Source organism: Onychostruthus taczanowskii, unplaced genomic scaffold, assembly GCF_017590055.1.
Source record: "Onychostruthus taczanowskii isolate IOZ18803 unplaced genomic scaffold, ASM1759005v1 scaffold84, whole genome shotgun sequence".
NCBI classification, from domain to species: Eukaryota; Metazoa; Chordata; class Aves; order Passeriformes; family Passeridae; genus Onychostruthus; species Onychostruthus taczanowskii.
This window is the reverse complement of record NW_024506332.1, coordinates 825,106-844,327: the sequence shown is the minus strand read 5'-3', so window position 1 is coordinate 844,327 and position 19,222 is coordinate 825,106. Positions and strand designations below refer to the sequence as shown.

At 51.3% G+C, this 19,222-nt stretch overlaps 2 protein-coding genes across 2 annotated transcripts; both read right to left on the bottom strand.

The window, feature by feature from the left end:
• Positions 1-664: 664 nt before the first annotated feature.
• NKX3-1 (NK3 homeobox 1) lies at positions 665-5,964 on the bottom strand. Its single transcript, XM_041424923.1, has 2 exons — positions 5,673-5,964; positions 665-1,056 (listed from the first exon to the last, which is right to left on the bottom strand). Exons 1-2 carry the CDS (start codon positions 5,962-5,964, stop codon positions 665-667), a joined length of 684 nt encoding a protein of 227 aa, XP_041280857.1.
• Positions 5,965-6,071: 107 nt separating this feature from the next.
• Positions 6,072-10,553, bottom strand: NKX2-6 (NK2 homeobox 6). Its single transcript, XM_041424724.1, has 3 exons — positions 10,457-10,553; positions 8,702-9,239; positions 6,072-6,216 (listed from the first exon to the last, which is right to left on the bottom strand). Exons 1-3 carry the CDS (start codon positions 10,551-10,553, stop codon positions 6,072-6,074), a joined length of 780 nt encoding a protein of 259 aa, XP_041280658.1.
• Positions 10,554-19,222: the final 8,669 nt, after the last annotated feature.

Here is a 19,222-nt window from a genome sequence, read left to right as displayed (position 1 = left end):
GGCTCCAGGAACTCCCAGGGCAGGTAAGGCCGGATGCCCTCAGCTCCAGCCTGGATTTGGGCACTTCCAGGGATGGGCTACCCTGGGAATTCCCAGGGCACTGCAATTAAAAATTTGGGCTCTTTTCAGTTATTTCAGTGTTAGTGATGAGACAATTTCAAGCTGCCACTACAAAACGCTGCCACTGCAATCCCTCCCCTCTGGATTTATGGAAAAACCACCTAAAAAACATTCATCCCTTCTGGATTTAAGGAAAAACCACCTAAAAAACCATTCCTCCCTTCTGGATTTACGGAAAAACCACCTAAAAACATTCCTCCCTTCTGGATTTAAGGAAAAACCAGACCTTTTCCACCTAAAAAAGCCATTTCTACCAGGAGGAGTTCCAGGAAGTGACGCAGTAGAGTCAGGGCAGGTAAGGCCAGGCGCCCTCAGCTCCAGCCTGGATTTGGGCACTTCCAGGGATGGGGCAGCCACGGATTCCCTGGGAATTCCCAGAGCACTGCAATTTAAGTTTTGGGCTCTTTTTCACTTATTTCAGTGTTAGTGAAGAGACAATTTCACGCTGCCACTACGAAACGCTGCCGCTGGATTTTAGGAAACGCCTCCCTTCTGGATTTAAGGAAAAACCACCTAAAAAAAAAAAAAAAAAAAAAAGCCATTTCTACCAGGAGGGGCTCCAGGAATTGACGTAGTACAGGCAGGGCAGGTAGGGCCAGGCGCCCCTGAGCGCCAGCAGCGACATTCCCGGGAATTCTGGCGCTTCCTGGCGCGAGTCCAAGCGGCTCATCCCGGCCACCACCTGTTTCCTCTTGGTCTTGTACCTCCTGTTCTGGAACCAGATCTTCACCTGGGTCTCGGTGAGCTGCAGGTGCCAGGCCAGGTGAGCTCTCTCGGGGGCCGACAGGTATTTCTGGTGGCTGAATTTGCGCTCCAGTTCGATCACCTGGCTGTGGGAAAAGGCGGCTCGGGAGCGTTTGCCCTGCCGGGGAGGCCGCGGGGCCATGGCGTGCGCGGAGGGGATGCAGTCGGGCAGGAAGGGCTCCACCGGCGCCTCTGGGAAGGGAAAATTGGGAAAGAAGCGCTTGGGAAAATCCCCACTCGGACAAAAATTCCCAATTCGACAATAATCCCCACTCAGAAAATGTTCCCTCTTGGATAAAAATTCCCACTTGGACAAAAATTCCCAATTCGACAATAATCCCCACTCAGAAAATGTTCCCTCTTGGATAAAAATTCCCACTTGGACAAAAATTCCTACACAGACAAAAATCCCCATTCAGAAAATGTTCCCTCTTGGATAAAAGTCCCCACTCGGACAAAAATTCCTAATTCAACAATAATCCCCACTCAGAAAATGTTCCCTCTTGGATAAAAATTCCCACTTGGACAAAAATTCCCAATTCGACAATAATCCCCACTCTGAAAGTGTTCCCTCTTGGATAAAAATTCCCACTTGGACAAAAATTCCTACACAGACAAAAATCCCCACTCAGAAAATGTTCCCTCTTGGATAAAAATTCCCACTTGGACAAAAATTACCAATTTGACAATAATCCCCACTCAGAAAATGTCCCCTCTTGGATAAAAATTCCCACTTGGACAAAAATTCCCAATTCGACAATAATCCCCACTCAGAAAATGTTCCCTCTTGGATCAAAATTCCCACTTGGAAAAGAATCCCCACTCAGACAAAAATCCCCATTCAGAAAATGTTCCCTCTTGGATAAAAATCCCCACTTGGACAAAAATTCCCAATTCGACAATAATCCCCACTCAGAAAATGTTCACTCTTGGATAAAAATTCCCACTTGGATAAAAATTCCCACTTGGGCAAGAATCCCCACTCAGACAAAAATCCCCACTCGGACAAAAATTCTCACTCGGACAAAAATCCCTACTCAAACAAGAATTCCCACTCGGACAAAAATTCCCACTTGGATAAAAGTCCCCACTTGGGCAAAAATTCCCACTTGGACAAGAATCCCCACTCAGACAAAAATCCCCACTCAGACAAAAATCCCCACTCAGAAAATGTTCCCTCTTGGATAAAAATTCCCACTTGGACAAAAATTCCCAATTCGACAATAATTCCCACTCAGAAAGTGTTCCCTCTTGGATAAAAATTTCCACTTGGACAAAAATTCCTACACAGACAAAAATCCCCATTCAGAAAATGTTCACTCTTGGATAAAAATTCCCACTTGGACAAGCATCCCCACTCAGACAAAAATCCCCACTGCACAAAAATTCTCACTCGGATAAAAATCCCTACTCAAACAAAAATTCCCACTCGGACAAAAATTCCCACTTGGATTAAAAATCCCTACTTGGACAAGAATCCCCACTCAGACAAAAATCCCCACTTGGATAAAAATTCCCAATTTGACAATAATTCCCACTCAGAAAATGTTCCCTCTTGGATAAAAATTCCCACTTGGACAAAAATTCCCACACAGACAAAAATTCCCACTTGAATAAAAAATTCCCACTTGAATAAAAATCCCCACTTGGACAAAAATCCCCATTCAGACAAAAATCCCCACTTGGACAAAAATTCCCACTCACACAAAAATCCCTACTCAAACAAAAATTCCCACTCAGACAAAAATCCTCACTTGGATAAAAGTCCCCACTTGGACAAAAATCCCCATTCAGACAAAAATCCCCACTTGGACAAAAATTCCCACTCACACAAAAATCCCTACTCAAACAAAAATTCCCACTCAGACAAAAATCCTCACTTGGATAAAAGTCCCCACTTGGACAAAAATTCCCACTCGGACAGAAATCCCCACTTGAATAAAATATTCCCACTCAGAAAATGTTTCCTCTTGGATAAAAATTCACACTTGGACAAAAATCCCCATTTGGACAAAAATTCCCACTTGGACAAAAAATCCCGCCAAAATCACTTGATTTTCCTCCTCACAGAGAGGAAAAAAATTTCCAATTTTCTGTTCCTATTTTCCATATTTCTTATGTTTTAATTGAATGGTGTGAGAGTCATACGGGGGAATGTTGTCTTAAATCACAGGTTTTAATTCATGTCCTCCTGAATTCCATGGGAATGGAGATCCAAGGGGTGGATGGAAATGGGATAGGGATAAAATAGGATAGAATAAAATTCCCAAAAAGGGATATTTCTAGTGCTGGAATAGGGATAGGGATAGGAATAGTAAATAGGAATAGGAATAGGAATAGGAATAGGAATAGGAATAGGAATAGGAATAGGGATAGGAATAGGAATAGGAATAGGAATAGGAATAATATCCCCAAATAAAATAGGATAAATTGGAATAATATCCTCAAATAAAATAGGATAGGATGGAATAACATCCCCAGATAAAACAGCATAGGATAGGATGGGACAGGACAGGATAGGATAGGATAGGATAAAATCCCCAAAAAGGGACATTTTCCAGTGCTGGTTGAGGTCTCCTAAATCCCAAGGTTCTGTTGTTATGTCTAAAATGGCATCAAAGGAATTTTTTTTTGCAGGATTCATATCAAATCCTGCTTTGGAATATCCTGTGCCTGTGGGCAAACCAGAATTCCCAAAGGAAATAAATCCTCGAGCTCCCCACTCCTCACAGGAATGGCTCTGCAGTGGGAAATGGGAGCAGCCCAGGGCTGCAGCGGGACAGCATCAGGAACAAATTCCTGCCTTTCCCATCCCATCTCTCCAAGGCAATGCCAAGAGATTTTAGGGCAGTTTTAACCCTTTACATCTCAAACTTCAGACCTGGCCTTGGATCTCCAACTAATTCCTAATGGATCGCTGGAGTCAGGAGCCAGGAAGGTGCTGAGTTCCTGGGAAGTCTCACCCACAACAGCTAAAACCCCTCAGTTAAATTTATTTCTGGAGTTAATCCCTTTTTGAGCATTATCTGGATGGAAATCAGCCAAATTTTTTTGTTTTGCTTTGGTCATTTTTCCATTTATTTTCTTAAGGTGTGAACACAAGATCAAGAAAAAAACCAAGGGAATAAATTCCCAACTTTGTGAATCCTGGTTGTCCCAGGAATCCCAGAGCTTTTATGTAGGAATTTCTGTTAATAGAATTGGGCTGGAAAGCCAAAATTCCCTTTGCAGGGCTGTCAGAGCCAGTGCTGGAGAATTCCAAAGGGATTTGGGGCTGTTTGAGCTCAGCCTGGGATGTTTGGGCAGGGAAAGGCTGAGTCCCATCTCCAAAAACCTTGTCCCAAAATCCTGAGTCCCACTGGGATTTTGGGATGCTGCTTCTCCCTCTCTGGGCAGCCTCTTCCCAAGGTGCCCTTTCTGGGATCTGCATTAAAGGGAATTTTTTTTTTCCCAAGAAATTTTTCCAAATTTTTTTGTAGAAATGAATCAAATTGGGTTTTCAAGCAACGTTTTAGGCAGATTCCGAGCTTGGAGCCCTTTGGGGCACAGAGGAAAGGTTTTCACTCAGCCTCTGAATTCCTTACTCTCCCCTGCTCCAGCTCGGACACTCCTGGAGTTTAATCCAAGAGTGGCTCCGGGTCTGGATCCTGATCCATTCCCTGACTCAAGCTCAGACACTCCTGGTCCATCACTGATCCATCCCTGATCCACCCCAGTCAATCCCTGATCCATCCCTGATCCACCCCAATCAATCCCTGATCAGTCCCCGATCCATCCCTGATCCATTCCTGGTCCATTCCCTGACCCAAGCTCAGACATTCCTGATCCTTTCCCTGATGCAAACACAGACTTTCCTGATCCGTTCCCAATCCATTGCTGATGCATTCCTTATCCCAGACTGAGACATTCCTGATCCATTCCTTCCCTTTCGGGTCTGGATCCTGATCCATTCCCTGACCTAAGATCAGACACTCCTGATCCATCACTGATCCACTCCTGATCAATCCCTGATCCATCCCTGATCCATTCCCTGTCCCAAGCACAGCCATTCCTGATCCATTCCTTCCCTTTCCCAAGCACAGCCTTTCCTGATCCATTCCTTCCCTTTCCCAAGCACAGCCTTTCCTGATCCATTCCTTCCCTTTCCCAAGCACAGCCTTTCCTGATCCATTCCTTCCCTTTCCCAAGCACAGCCTTTCCTGATCCATTCCCGGTCCCAAGCACTGCCACTCCCGATCCATTCCCTGTCCCAAGCACAGCCATTCCTGATCCATTCTTGATCCATCCCTGATCCATTCCCTGTCCCAAGCACTGCCATTCCTAATCCATTCCCAATCCATTCCTGATCCATTCCCTGTCCCAAGCACAGCCATCCCTGATCCATCCCTGATCCATCCCTGATCCATTCCCTGTTCAAGCACTGCCATTCCTGATCCATTCCCAATCCATTCCTGATCCATCCCCAATCCATTCCTGATCCTTTCCTGATCCATTCCCGGTCCCAAGCACTGCCATTCCTGATCCATTCCCAATCCATTCCTGATCCATCCCTGACCCATCCCTGATCCATTCCCTGTCCAAGCACTGCCATTCCTGATCCATTCCCAATCCATTCCTGATCCATTCCCTATCCCAAGCACTGCCGACCCATTCCTGATCCATTCCCGGTCCCAAGCACTGCCATCCCTGATCCATCCCCGATCAATTCCCGATCCATCCCCTTCCGAAGCGCAGACTGTCCCGCTCCATCCCCGCTCCATCCCCGCCCCAGGCACAGCCGTTCCCGCTCCCCCCCGCTCCCCCGTTACCTGTGTCCGGTCCCTGGGCTGTCCCCGCGGCTCCCGGGGGATGGGGACCCCCGGGGGGGAGTCCCGGGGCTGCGCTGGCTCCGCTGCTCTCCTCGCTGCCCGCTCCCAGCCCCGCATCCCCGCCGCTCCCGGCGCGCTCGGGCTCGTCCCAGAGGATGTCCTGGATGAGGAAGGACGTGCGGGGCCTGGAGGGGCCGGCCCGGGGCTGCGGGGCTGCCCCGGGGGTGCCGCTCATGGCCGGGGGGCTGCGGGCCGAGCTCTGCCGCCGTCCCGGCCGCGCCCCGCCGCTCATCCCCCGCTGCTCCCGCCGCTCGCCGCTCCCCGCATTTATCCGGCCCGGCCCCGCGTTTACCCGGCCCGAGCCAGCCCTCCCGGGCTGATTGGAGAGCCTGGCACGGTCTACGCCCTTCGGCCGTGCCGCTCCCGCCGGGCTCGGGCGCTGCCCTCTCCCTCCCGCTCGGGGCGTCCCTCCTGCGGCTCCGCGGGGTCACGGCCGCCCCTCTGCGCCTCCCCCGCTTTCTCTGCTCGCAAATCCCCCCCGGGTCTGAAGACGAGGACGTGAATTTGGGATCAAATGAGTCCAGACTGGGTTTTTTTTTTGGGAGAGCATCCTTGGAGGATGTTCTGCATCCATCGCGCCAGCCCCAGCTCTGCTTTCCCTCGTTTATGGGAATGATTTCCACCCCTGAGCGCTTCGGGAAAACGCTGCTTTCAGGGGGAAAAGCGGAGAAATAAAAGGGTTGGGTGGTTTTTAGATTTATTTTGAGGGTTTTCCTCAAACGCCTCCGGTTTGATGCACTCCGAGCGTGTCAGAAAACGGGGAAGTGTCAAAGACATTTTTGTCAGCTTTGCAAAGCTGCTCAAACGAGAGCCTGGGATGATTTAAAAGCCAGGAAGAGCAGCTCCAGAGACAAATCCTGGCATGGAAAAGGCTGAAAGTTTAAGCCTGAACCTCGGACTAATCCCTCAATCCATTTAAGAAGCCTGAACACCTTTTACAACAAAGTCTTGGTCACCCAAAAGGAGCAAAACCTTCCCAAGTCCAAGAAAAACCACGGGTTGAGTCGCCTGCTAGAGCAGATTCTTTCCTGAGGATCCGATTGATTTGTGGTTTTTCTTCCAGAGTTGCTGTTTGGAAAACAACGCAAACAGCCTCGGGACCCCCCAGATGTGGGAAACACGGGATTAAAAATCCACCTTGTGCCACCTCAAGGCAAATCCATCTCCTGGGGAGGGTCCCGTGGGAGCTCTGGTGATGCTCATGAGCAGGATCCCTGGGAATTGCGGGCAGTTTGTGTTTAAATAAATCTCTAAGTCTCTAAATATGAATTTATCAGTGACCTCCTCCAGCTCTGCTGTCTCCAAACCCCTTCTGCCGAAATATCAGCACTGATCCCTTCTTTAATTCCCAAACCCAGCCCCTTCAGCCGGGCCTGGTTTTTTTTTTTTTACCCTTAAAAAGGGAAACAAAAGATTTCCCTCAAATCCCCTGCGGACTTTGTTGATTTTATAGGAGGTGTTTGGTTACAGCCGGTTGTGCAAACGTGCCCCAAACCCGGCTTTTCCAGCCCTTTTTCCTTCCTTTCCTCCCTCTGGACTGGGAATTATCCCCCCGAACTCACGGAACGCTCGGAAAAGCTCAGGAGCTCCAATGTTTTTAGGCACAGAAAGGGAATTTGGGCAGAGTTATGAAGGAATTGGGAATATCCTGAGCTCGGAGGGATCAGCGAGTACAAATCCCGACCCTGCTCTGGCTGATCCCAACAATCCCACCCCGTCCCTGAGGGCTTTGCCCAGAGCTCCTCCAGCTCTCACGATTCCCTTTTTCAGGTTTTTTTTCCTGAGGGAAGCCGTTTCCTTCCTTGATTTCTGCCTTTATTTTGGGGAGTTTCCTGGGATTTGCCTCAGTTTGTGGCCGGACCTCCAAGGAAAATTCCCAGCGTTGTTGGGGATTTCAGGTGAGCCCGTGCACTGCGATCCCAGGGCTTCTCCCAGTGCCAGCAGCGATTCCCAGCGCAGGAAAAAGGGAATTCCCTGTGGAACTGCAGGGAAAAAGAATTCCCTGTGGAACTGAGGGGAAAGGGAATTCCTTGTGAAATTGCAGGGAAAGGATTTCCCTGTGGAACTGCAGGGGAAAAGGATTCCCTGTGGAATTGAAGGGGAAAGGAAATTTCCTGCGGAATTGAAGGGAAAAGGGAATTTCCTGTGGAACTGCAGGGAAAAGGAATTCCCTGTGGAACTGCAGGGAAATTAATTCCCCGTGGAATTTCAGGAAAAAGGACCCTGTGGAATTGCAGGGAAAAGGATCCTGTGGAATTGCAGGGAAAAGGAAATTCCCTATGGAACTGCAGGGAAAAGCACGCTGTGGAATCCCCAGACTTGGTCTACAAGGTGATTTTTGCCCGGATTATTAGGATTTGATTTGATTTTTATTTTTCTTTGGCTTAGGTTTGGATGCTCAGGTGCAAAATGCGGATGGTAAAATTCAAAATACAGAGTGAGAAATGACAAGAAGGGAGAAAACACAATTTCACCATTTTGTTTTTACTTGCAAATAATAATAACAGCAAAAACAATATTAATAATAAAGGCAGAAATCGATACCTGTGCTGGGAATTATCAAGAAAAACAAATCAGAAATAAATCTAGAAATTATAGGAACACAAAGCATTAAATATTGTCCATTAAAAAAAAAAAAAAAAAAAAAAAAAAAAAAAAAAAAGCAGAGGGATGTGCACGGCCCCTGTTTTCCAGTTTTCTCGAGGAAGGAAAAGTCCTGGTGGCGTCCTGGGGGAGCAAATCCCTTGGGAGCTGGAGGGGCCAGACTCCAAATTATTGTTTAATAATAAATAATTTATAATTGCTGCCTGCCAAAAGTCACTGTGGGGCTGTGAGGCAGCGTCCCCTCTCTTTTTCCAGGGATTGTTCCGCTGTCCGGGCCGGCAGAATTCCTTTGGATTGGCTCCTGTCGCGATCGGGGCTCGGCTCTGGAGCAGCGGGAGCTTTCCCGGTGCCTCTTCCCGGCTCACCTCCGGCTCCCGGCGCTGATTCCCGCGGGCAGAGCGGGGGGCAGGCGCTGGGCACCGCCGGGGGTGGCACCGGGCGGCACCCCGGGGTACCCGCCCCCGTACCCCGCCCCGAGAGCGCTGCCGCCGCAGCAGGAGCTGGAGGAAAAGGGGCCTGGAATTCCCCAGGGAGCCGGGAAGGGCCCGCAGCCCCCCGGGCAGGGTTTGCCGTCCCGCACCAGCACCGGCACCGGCACCGTGCGCGGGGACAGCGCGGGCGCGGCCGGCGCCGGGCTCCGCTCCTGCCGCTGCCTCTTGCTCTTGTAGCGCCGGTTCTGGAACCAGATCTTCACCTGCGTGGGGCTGAGCTGCAGCAGCCGCGCCAGCTGCTCCCTCTCGGGCCCCGACAGGTATTTCTGCCGCTGGAAGCGCCGCTCCAGCTCCAGCACCTGAGCCTGCGAGAACAGAACGCGCGGCTTCCGCCGCTGCCTGCGCTCCTGGCCGGGCTCCCCGCGCCGCTCCTCGGCCTCAAAGCTCGGGGCGAGCAGAGATTTTCCTGCGGCAGGGAGAAAAAGAAAGCAAAGTCAGACCCAAATCCAGCTCCGTTCCCAGCGAGAGGGAGGGATCAAACCGGGAGTGGCACCCCTTGGGAATAGGATGGAGTAGGGCTGACAGTTCCTAAGGTGAAGGCTGATACTTGATAAATTTAATAAGAATTTTCCCGTGATATTTACTGAGAATTCAATAAAATTCTTCCCCCACCCCCCCCCTTTTTATTTTTTTTAAATTTATTTTTAATTAAGCTATTACACGAATTCTGGATAAAACCTCCTTTTCCCCTTCCTCTGATGTTTTGGGGAAAGCGGGCACAGTTCGAGTATTCCAGACCCCAAATCCTCTTTCCCCACCATCCTGCTGTGGAATCCACACCTCCGGCAGGATCTGCCTCCAGCTGCAGGAAAGGAGAATCCCACCTTCCTCTGAATTTCGGCAAAACAAAAAATCCCGAAGGAGCTGGGAGTGGAGGAGGGAAAATCGTTAAATCTGAGAGGAGTTGCGGGTTTGGGGGGATTTGTGATTTGCTGGGAATTTGTGCGGCAGAGGAGCAGCCGGGATCAGGTCCAGCTCGGGCTGGGATGCGCTGGGAATTCGGGAATTCCAGGGGGTTCTGGAAGGCTCTGGATGATGGAAGGTGAAGGGGACAGAATCCCCCCGGGCTCCGCTCTCCCCCTCCCAGTCTGCCCAGCTCTGCCCCCGCTGCTTTCCCCGCTCTGCAGCCGCTGGGCGTGAGGGGAACAGGAGCAGAGGAATTGTTGGGATTTCAGCTGCGGGGAGGAGCGGGACAGCTCCGACCCCCGCTCGGATCCTCCGCGCTGCCGGGGCCGGGGTGTCCCCGGCGGGGCCGGCTCACGGAGCGCCGCACGGGGGTGACATCCAAAGCGGGGGCGATGGGTGAATTCGGGCAGGAAAAACCCCTCAAAATCCCAAATCCACCCCCGCACGGTCCGGTTCCCCGAGGGCAGCCGGAGCTGCGGGGATGCGCGGGGAATGCGCGACGGCTCCGAGGCGCAGCGGGATGCCCGAAAAATGCCCCCCAAAATAACCCAAAACCAAACCGGGAGTAAAAAAGAGGGGGGAAAAGGGAAAAGAGAGGAAAAGGAGAACCACCGGGACCGGCGGGTGCGAGGACGCAGCGCCGGGGAACGAGAGCGGCTCCGCGGGGTCCCCCGGTGCTTCCTCCGCCCGTCTCCGCGGGGTCCCGCGGGCACTTACGCGGCCGCGGCTCGTCCTGCCCGGCGGGGCTGCGGGCGGCTCGGGGCCCCCCGGGCCCCTCCAGGTTGAGGATGTCCCTCACCGAGAAGGGCGTGGGGAGCATCTCCGGGCGCTGCCGGCCCCGCTCTCGGCTCCGACCCTCCACGAAGCGCCCCCGGCCCGGGGGGTCCCCGGGGGTCGGGGGGAGCAGGGGAAGGAGGGGAAGGAGAGGAAGGAGGGACAGTGCCGGGAGGGCTCTCCCTGCCGCCCGGGGGGCTCTGGATCCCCATGCGCTGCCCCCTGAGCCGCGAGGAAGGAGCAGCCCCTTCCCTGCGTGTTTCCAAAACAAGGGAAGCGGGAAGGAGCGGAGGGAGGGGGGCAGGGGGTGCCGGCTTTGGGCTGAGCCGCAATAAAACAAATCCAGTCCATTTGAGCTCCATTAAGGTCACATTAGCGAGCGGCTCCGCCAGATAAGCGCTGATAAGGAGCGCAGACCACCAAGCTCCTGCGGGAGGGGAGGGGACGCTGCGACAGGGACGTGGGACAGCTTCGGGCCCCAGTTCCCTCCCAGTTTGTCCCAGTTTGTCCCAGCGCTTCCTCGGCTGAACCGGCAGAGCCTTCCCCGGGCATGGAGAGGGGTCAGGGTACCCCCATGAATTTGGGCAGCGGGGTCGGCTCCTGGTACCCCGCGGGACAGCGGGGGGGGGTCCTGGGGAGCCCCTCGGGCCGTGGGGCGATGCTGTGCCTTATCTGAGCCCAGGGAGCGGCGATTTCAATTAAAATTCCTGGCCGGGCTCAGGGCGGGTGTTCGCTGACAGCCCTGACAGAGCCGGGCTGGCCGGGGCCGGGCCGGGCCGGGGCCTCCGCCCCAGCCAGGGCGGCCCGGGAGGGGAGGCTGGATAAATAAACGGCCCCAAGCAGGCAAGGAAGTGAGGGGCTGCAACAGGAGGGAAAATAAATACAGTGGCTCAGGGGGAAAAGCGCTCCGAGCCCCCCACGGGTCGGTCCGAATTCCTGAGGAACCCCCGGGCTCGTTCCCAGCCCCTGGGTCCCTGGGTTTGGCTCCGGGACATCCCTGCTCATGGGGTCTCATCTGAGGGATTTCCCAGCCTTTCCATGATTCCCATTTTCCAGTGTAAAGTGGGAATTTTGGCTGGACACATCAAGGGAATCACCGAGCTCACCTCCCCAGGTGTTCAGGGCTCAGCATCCCCTCAGCATCTCCTGAATCCCTTTGGTGGGGGAAGCCCAGGCCCTGCTCGGTGATTTCTCTCTTACACTCTCCTCTGAGATGTGCTTTTATTTTTTGCCTTGTTTTACCCTTTTTTTGCATTTTTTCCCCTTTTTTTTGTTTTTTTTCCCTTTTTTTCCCCCCTTTTTTTTCCCCCCCCCCCCCCCCCTTTTTTTGGCCACTTTTATGTTATTACACTCACAGCCCACCCCCCCCAAAATTCCCAGTCCCACAGAAGAACGAGGCTGCAGCTCCTTGACCCAGCCCCGGCTCTTCAGGCTGGATCCTGGTCCCGTGCCAGCTCTTCCCGCAGTTTCCCTGCTCCAAACCCTCTCCACAAACCCAGGCCCGCGTCCCGCTCGCCCCCAGCCCTTTCCCGGTGCCCGGGGGATCCACGGCCCCGTCTGGCCGCCTTGTTTGGGGCTGCGAGCAAACAGGGTCATTTTACACCTCGGCTCGCGGCCGGCGCCAAGGTGAAATGCTTGGCTGGGATCGAGACGAGCAGGAAGGAATTGGGGGAAGTGGCTTTATCCGCCCCTGGTGACTCCGGGATTAATGGACGGGCGGAGTTTGGCTCTCGGGACCCGCGGAAAGACGAGGCACCGGCTGGGATGAGGGATGGAAAATGGATTTTCACCCAGGATCGGTGTCCCGGGATGGCTTTGGGGCCCTGTGGCCGTCCCCATCCCTCTCCACAGGTCACACCCAGCCCTCCCTGGATGGCAGGTGGCCTCTGTAGCTTCCAGAGGCTTGAATGAGGCTCCTAAATCACCTCACAGGTGCTCTCCGGCCAAAACCTGCTGCTGAGCCTTCCCGGAGCCTTTTTGGGGTTTTCCCAGTGGTGCCCGGGAAGGATCAGACCCTTCGTAGGGGGTTCAGGCCCTTCCCAGGGGGCTCAGGGTCTTCCCAAGAGCCATCCAGGAGGGATCAGACCATTCCCAGGAGCCATCCAGGAGGGATCAGACCCATCTTAAGGGGTTCAGGCCCTTCCCAGGGGGCTCAGGGTCTTCCCAAGAGCCATCCAGGAGGGATCAGACCCATCTTAAGGGGTTCAGGCCATACAGGAACCCTTCCCAAGGGGCTCACGCCCTTCCCAGGGGTCTTAGGCCCTTCCCAAGTGCCATTCAGGTGGGATCAGACCATTATCAGGGGGTTCAGACCCTTCCCAAGTGCCATCCAGGAGGGATCAGAACATTCCCAAGGGGCTCAGGCCATTCCCAGGGGTCTCAGGCTCTTCCCAAGTGCAATTCAGGTGGGATCAGAACATTATCAGTGGTCTCAGATCCTCCCCAGGGCCTTCCCCAAGCTCTGGGCCGGAGCATTTGGGCAGGGATGGCGCCGGGAATTCCTGGGAAGAAGCCTGGGAGGATCCGTTCCCTGCGCCCACCCATCCCGCTCCCTCGGCGCGGGGTTAATGCGGTCGCGGCTCTCCAGGGCCATTACTGCTCCTCTAACCAGGTTAGGTGAAACCGGCAGAAAGGCACTTCGGGGTGGGACGGGAGCGTTGCCATGGCAGCGGCACCATCCCGGTATCGGATTTCGGGAGATATCGCTGGGATGCATCAGGAGCTGCGGCGGCGGAGGAGCATCCGAAGCCCTGGAAACTCGAATCCGCCTCTCAGGAGAGCCAACACCCCCCCGCAGTGCTTCGGTGCTGCCGGATTTGGGGTTTTAAGCGGTCAGGAGTGAGGGAATTATGGGGATATTGACACTGGGAATATTAGGAATTAATAAATAAAGGGAGTAATGAGGGGGTGCAGAGGGGATGCGAGCACAAAGCTGTGCATGGGCACCTCCGAGGGGTTTGGGGATGCTCTGGCACAGCTGAAATTCAACTGGAAAGGGTTTTCTACATCCTCTGCTTCCTCCCAGCTGCTTTCTGTCCTTTTCCATCAGCAAAATAAAAGAAAAAAATGGAGAGGATGGGAGTGAGAAGGAGCTGCAGGGGGATGAGGGGAGGAGATTCCCTCCCCAGGGCTTTCTAATAAACATCAGGGGGGAAAAAGAAGGAAAACCCCCAACATTTCAGAATCCATGGGATAAAAATATTAAACTTTAGTGCATTTTCGTGGAGAACCCGCTGTGTTCCTCTGGGGTGGAGCCACTCCCGTGCCCTGCTGGGTGTCAGGACATCCTGATGAACCCAAACTGGGCCAGGCTCTCATCTCCTGTGTCCATTTAATCTCTTTTCCCCCCAGTATTTCCATTTTCAGCACTTCCCCAGTGCTCTCCATCACGGCCCTGTTCGACTGGGTATTATTCCCACTTTTTAACTTATTATTCCTGGATTTTTTAGGACCTGTTGGAGTCGGGTGGATGAAAGGGACACAGGGTTTCTCAGCTGCTGCTCCTGCGATTTCTGCTCCCGGCAGAGATTTTCTGCGCCGGGACTTTGGGATGGACTCAAAGAGCAGAGTCCTGGCTGGAATCGTGAGCCAGCAGTGCCCTCTGCTTGGCCAGCCGGGATCTGCAGCTTTGCTTCTCCTCCAAACCCCCAAAACTCAGGAATGGAAAGGTGGGAAAATCCCCGCTGTGCTCCTCCAGCTCCCGCTAAAGAGCAGCGGGGCAGTGGCGGCTGCGAGCGGGAATTGCTGATTTTTGGGGCTTTGCTGTGTCACGGGAGATAAAAACCAACGGGGTTCAAAGTGCTCTGAGCGGGCTCTGAGTTATTTTTAAACGGGATTTTTTTCGGTGAAGCCTCGTGAATAATTCGGGTCGGGGCTGGTGGCGGGAGCGGGGTGAGGGAAGGAAGGAACGGGAGATGCAGGAGGAGGAGCGGGGATGCTCCGGGGATGCTCCGGGGGTGCTCCGTCAGCAGGTGGCACAAGAGGCGTGGGGAAAAAACACCCCAAAACAAAAGAAAACAAAAAACAAACAAACAAAAAACCCCCAAACAAACAAAAACAAACAAACCAACCAACCAACCAAACAAAAACAACAAAAAAAACCCCAACCACCACCCCAAAACCCAACCAACCAAACAAAAAAAACCCCACCCGGGATAAAATCCCTGGAGTGCTTCACCCCGCGGTGACAGGCGCGGGTCCCTTCCAGCCTCGCCCCCGTCTCCTGGAAATTCCCGGCGGGATAATGGCTCCGAGTATCCCAAAGTCACGGTGGGAAAGGCACAGTTCTCCCCCTCAGAGGGTGGGGTGGGCCTGGGATAGAATTCCCAGGAATTTTCCCCATCCCTGGAAGTGTCCCAGGCCAGGCTGGACAGGGCTTGGAGCCACTGGAACATTGGGAGGTGTCCCTGCTCATGGCAGGGTGGCACTGGACGGGCTCTCAGGTCCCTCTCAAGCCCAACCATTCCAGAATTCCACAATTCTGGGATTTCAAAGCCATGGCAAATGTTCTGGGATTTGCATCCCGCTCTGGAACTCTGGCCACATCTGTTTGGTTTGGGCTTTGTTTTGCTTTTGGGGTTGTTTTTTTATTTTTAATGGGAGATTTATTTAGATTGAGGAAAGATCCCCTGGATTCTGGCCCGAAAACGTAACTGAAAATATCTGGATTAAATAAACTCCTAAACCCAGAATTGCTTCATTTTTGTCTCTCTGATGTCATCCCACGCTGAAATCTCAGGCATGGCCCAGCTTAAATCCAACCCCAGAATTCCCAGGCCAGGGGAAATGCTTCAGGAATTATGGGCTCTTTGTGCCTCTCCCACACTTCAAATCCATCCCTGGGCTGGGAGCAACTTCCTGAGCAGGGATGGGAGACCTCAAAGATTGCTGGAGGTCAGACCAAAAAGCCCATTACTTGAATTTAAATAAAAAATATTTAAAAATCCTGGTGAAAGCCAGAGCTCCAAGGAAAAGCTGAGATTGTCCAAAGGCTGCCAAGAGGAAGATGCTCTTTAAAACCACAAGGGTGGGAGCAGCGCCTCTCTGGGGTTGGAAACTGCTTCATGAGGGTCAGAAATTAATCCCAAGGTTAGGAATGCAGAGAAATTTATGCCAAGATCAGGGATGGCTGGGAGAGCTGGAGCATCACAAGATTTCCAAACCAGGACTGGGCCTACAGGACCTGTCATAGGTGGAGGTGGATGAACCAAACATTGACACTAAACCTAACCCTAACCATAACCCTAACCCTAAACCTAACCCTGAGCTTAACCCTAACCCTAACCCTAACCCTAACCCTAACCCTAACCCTAACCCTGAACTTAACCCTAACACTAACCATAAAGCATGACTTTAAACCTAAACCTAACACTAAACCATGAGCTTAACACTGACCTTAACCCTGACCCTAAACCCCAATCCTCAACCATTACCCTAACCCTAACCCTAACCCTAAACTGCCCCTAAGACTAAGCTTAAGCCTAACTCTAACACATCACCTTAACTGTAAACCTAACCCTAACCATAACCTTAAACCATGACCTTAACCCGGACCTTAACCCTAACCCTAACCCTAGCCCTAAAACATGACCCTAAGCCTAAGCTTAAGCCTAAACCTAAACCATGACCCTAACCCTAACCCTTTTCCCTTTAAATAACCATGACCAGTTTTGTTTTTTCCGACATGAAGATTCCATCTGGAGCAGGAGCAAGGCTGGAAAGGGAAACAGGGATGCACAGGAACCAGGGATCATCCTTTGGAGACACAGTCCAGCTTATCCTGGACTTTCACTCAGCTTAAAAATCAAAATCAAAGGGGGAAAATAGAAAAAAAACTCCGTGGAAATAATGCCATCCCCCCATGAGCTCATACTGGTTTTACTGGTTTTTCCAGCAGCTCCTGGAATAAAACTCCTGGGTCTCTCCCAGGTATTTTGTGCCTGAGGTTCTTCAATCTCTCTGGTTGGATCCGGGGCGGCGGGGGGGGGTCACAGAAAACCTCTCTGATGTTCTTTCCAACACTGATTTTGGCTTTTTTTCGGGAGGAAAAGCCTTTGGAAATCCAGCTTTTTGCACTGAGGAAGGGCTGGCTCCTTGGAAAAGGTGGAAATTTATTGGGAAAAGTGACTTTTTGGGAGTCTGGAAGCAGGGAATCCTCCCTCTGACCCACCCGGCAACACAGCAGGGATGGAGCTGGAGGATCTGGTCCCGTCCAACCCAACCCATTCCATGGTTCTGTGGTTTTCAGGGCTTCCCAACTCCATCATCCCATGGGTTGGAGCTGGAGGATCTAGCCCCATCCAATCCAACCCATTCCATGGCTCTGTGGTTTTCTGGGATTTCCAGCCCCATCATCCCTTTGGTTGGAGGATCTGGAGGATCTGGTCCCGTCCAACCCAACCCAACCCAACCCAACCCAACCCAACCCATGGCTCTGTGGTTTTCACGGCTTCCCAACTCCATCATTCCATGGGTTGGAGCTGGAGGATCTAACCCCATCCAATCCAACCCATTCCATGGCTCTGTGGTTTTCAGGGATTCCCAACCACAATCATCCCATGGGTTGGAAGATCTGGTCCAACTCAACCCCCCCCAACCCAACCCAACCCAACCCAACCCAACCCAACCTATTCAATGTCTCCGTGGCTTTCAGGGATTTCCAGCCCCACCATCCCATGGGCTGGAGGATCTGGTCCTGTCCGACCCAACCCATTCCATGGCTCTGTGGTCTTCAGGGATTCCCAACTCCACCATCCCATGGGTTGAAGGATCTGGAAGATCTGGTCCTTTCCATCCCAACCCATTCCATGGCTCTGTGGTCTTCAGGGATTTCCAGCCCCATCATCCCCTCAGTCCCTCAGACTAATTTTTGGCCACTGCTTTCCACTGAAATGGATAAAAATACATCAAAATCTTGGGGACCTGAGAATTCCCTGGCCAAATCTCCATCCCTCTGCATTTCTCCTGCCTTTTCCTCTGCTCCTCACCCATCTGAGCTCTGCCAGTGGGAATCACCTCTGGATCCTGGCGATTTGAGCTTTGATTTCTATTTTTAGCAACTCCACTTCTTTTATTTTTTGTACTCCTTCCGTATTCCAGCTCAGAATGGCTGAATCACGGCAGCAAAGACAACATCCTTCATTATTTCTGTGGGAGTTTTTGTTGTCCTTCATTTCTGTGGGAGTGTTTTTCCCCTGCTTTTTCTTTTTCTCAGTTCCTGGGAGGCAGGAAGGGAACTCTGGTCCCGAATTTCATTCCCAGCCCTTTGGAAGTGTCAAGGATCCCACTCCTCCTTCCCTCCCTCCCTCCCAAAGCTGTCAGGAAGTGTGAGGACTGGGAAAATCTCAATTGGTTTTCCCTTTGTTTCGTCACAAAACTGCAAAAACCCCCATGGACAAGAAAGGAACATCCAGTCAATCCTTTGGATCCTGGCCAAATCAAATTCCTGGGTTTTTTTCCAGGGGAAAATCAACCAGGATTTTAATGCTTCCCGAGCTCTCTGTCACCACCGAGCCCAGATTTCCTTTTCCAGGACTCTTTTCTTCGTCATCAAGGTGAAATTTCCTTTCCCAGGACTTTTGTCTTGGTTATCAAGCACAAATTTCATTTTCCAAGACGTTTTTCTTTGTCACCAAGCCAAAATGTCCTTTTCCAGGACTCTTCTTCATTATCAAGCATAAATTTCATTTTCTAGCACAATTTTCTTCATCACTGAGCCAGAATTTCCTTTTCCAGGATGATTTTCCTCACAGTTTTCCCACCACAGAGCTGAGGTTGATCTGACCCCTCTGCTCCTGCTCTTTTTTTGGGAATTCAGCTCCCTCCATTATCAGCACTGACTTAAATGTGTCCATTTTATTTCTAAGTCTTAAAAATTTGTCAAAATTCTGGAATATTGTCAAGATTGGGAGCTCCAGGTGGAAGTGTCCAAGGGAATTTCCAATGGCGCCAATAATGTCAATAATTATAGCAATGATATATTAGTACTCATTATCATTAATTATTTATTGTCATACTTATTTTAGTAATCTTAATAATTTAAACAATTAATTTTATTAATAATGATGCAATAATAATAATAATGATAATGATAATAATGATACTGATTATTATAATGAGAATTTAAATTATTTTACACTACACTAATAGTGCAGAGGTGGGATGAGTTTAGCTTTAAGATCGTTCCAATCCAAACCTTTCTGTGATTTTAGGGCAAGAAATCTTTTATTAATCCTCTTCTAATTCCACTATTCATTCTTACACTCTCATGTGATGTGAAAATGACTTTTTAAACTTTGCAGCAGCTTTTGGAGCAGAGTCGGAATTAAGATCCCACTTTTTCTCTGCTGATTATTAAATGCATTTTGATGTTCCAGTGGAAATCTGAGATTTCCTGACTGGATAAGATGCACATGGAAATCCAGAGTCCAGGTGTTTTATTTCCCTGCAGGGTGTTGCAGCTGCGCTCATTAAAAAGTGCTTCTGCCTTAATAAGTAGGGTGAATAAAATGCAATTATCAGGCCAGGCCATAAACAGCCAGAGGAGACAGCAGGGCTCTGATGCTCAATCCAAGAAAAAAATGATAAAATTTTATTTTATAAAAATAAAAAAATTTATCCTGCTGCCATCAACAGCCCAATAAAGACTCAGACACCAAAACCCTTTAAATTTGACTTTTTTATTTCATTGCAGAAGAAAATCCAACGTAGGCCTCA

What these genes read in the sequence shown, in the direction of transcription:
- NKX2-6 (XM_041424724.1), bottom strand. Translation starts at nt 10,553, where the DNA reads ATGCTCCCCACGCCCTTCTCGGTGAGGGACATCCTCAACCTGGAGGGG. An exon ending in CGCCGGGCAGGACGAGCCGC is followed by an intron (nt 9,240 to 10,456) that starts GGCCGCGTAAGT and finishes TTTTTCTCCCTG; the next exon opens with CCGCAGGAAAATCTCTGCTC. An exon ending in ATCAGCGCCGGGAGCCGGAG is followed by an intron (nt 6,217 to 8,701) that starts GTGAGCCGGGAA and finishes CCTCGTCTTCAG; the next exon opens with ACCCGGGGGGGATTTGCGAG.
- NKX3-1 (XM_041424923.1), bottom strand. Translation starts at nt 5,964, where the DNA reads ATGAGCGGCGGGGCGCGGCCGGGACGGCGGCAGAGCTCGGCCCGCAGC. An exon ending in AGCCCAGGGACCGGACACAG is followed by an intron (nt 1,057 to 5,672) that starts GTAACGGGGGAG and finishes TTCCCTTCCCAG; the next exon opens with AGGCGCCGGTGGAGCCCTTC.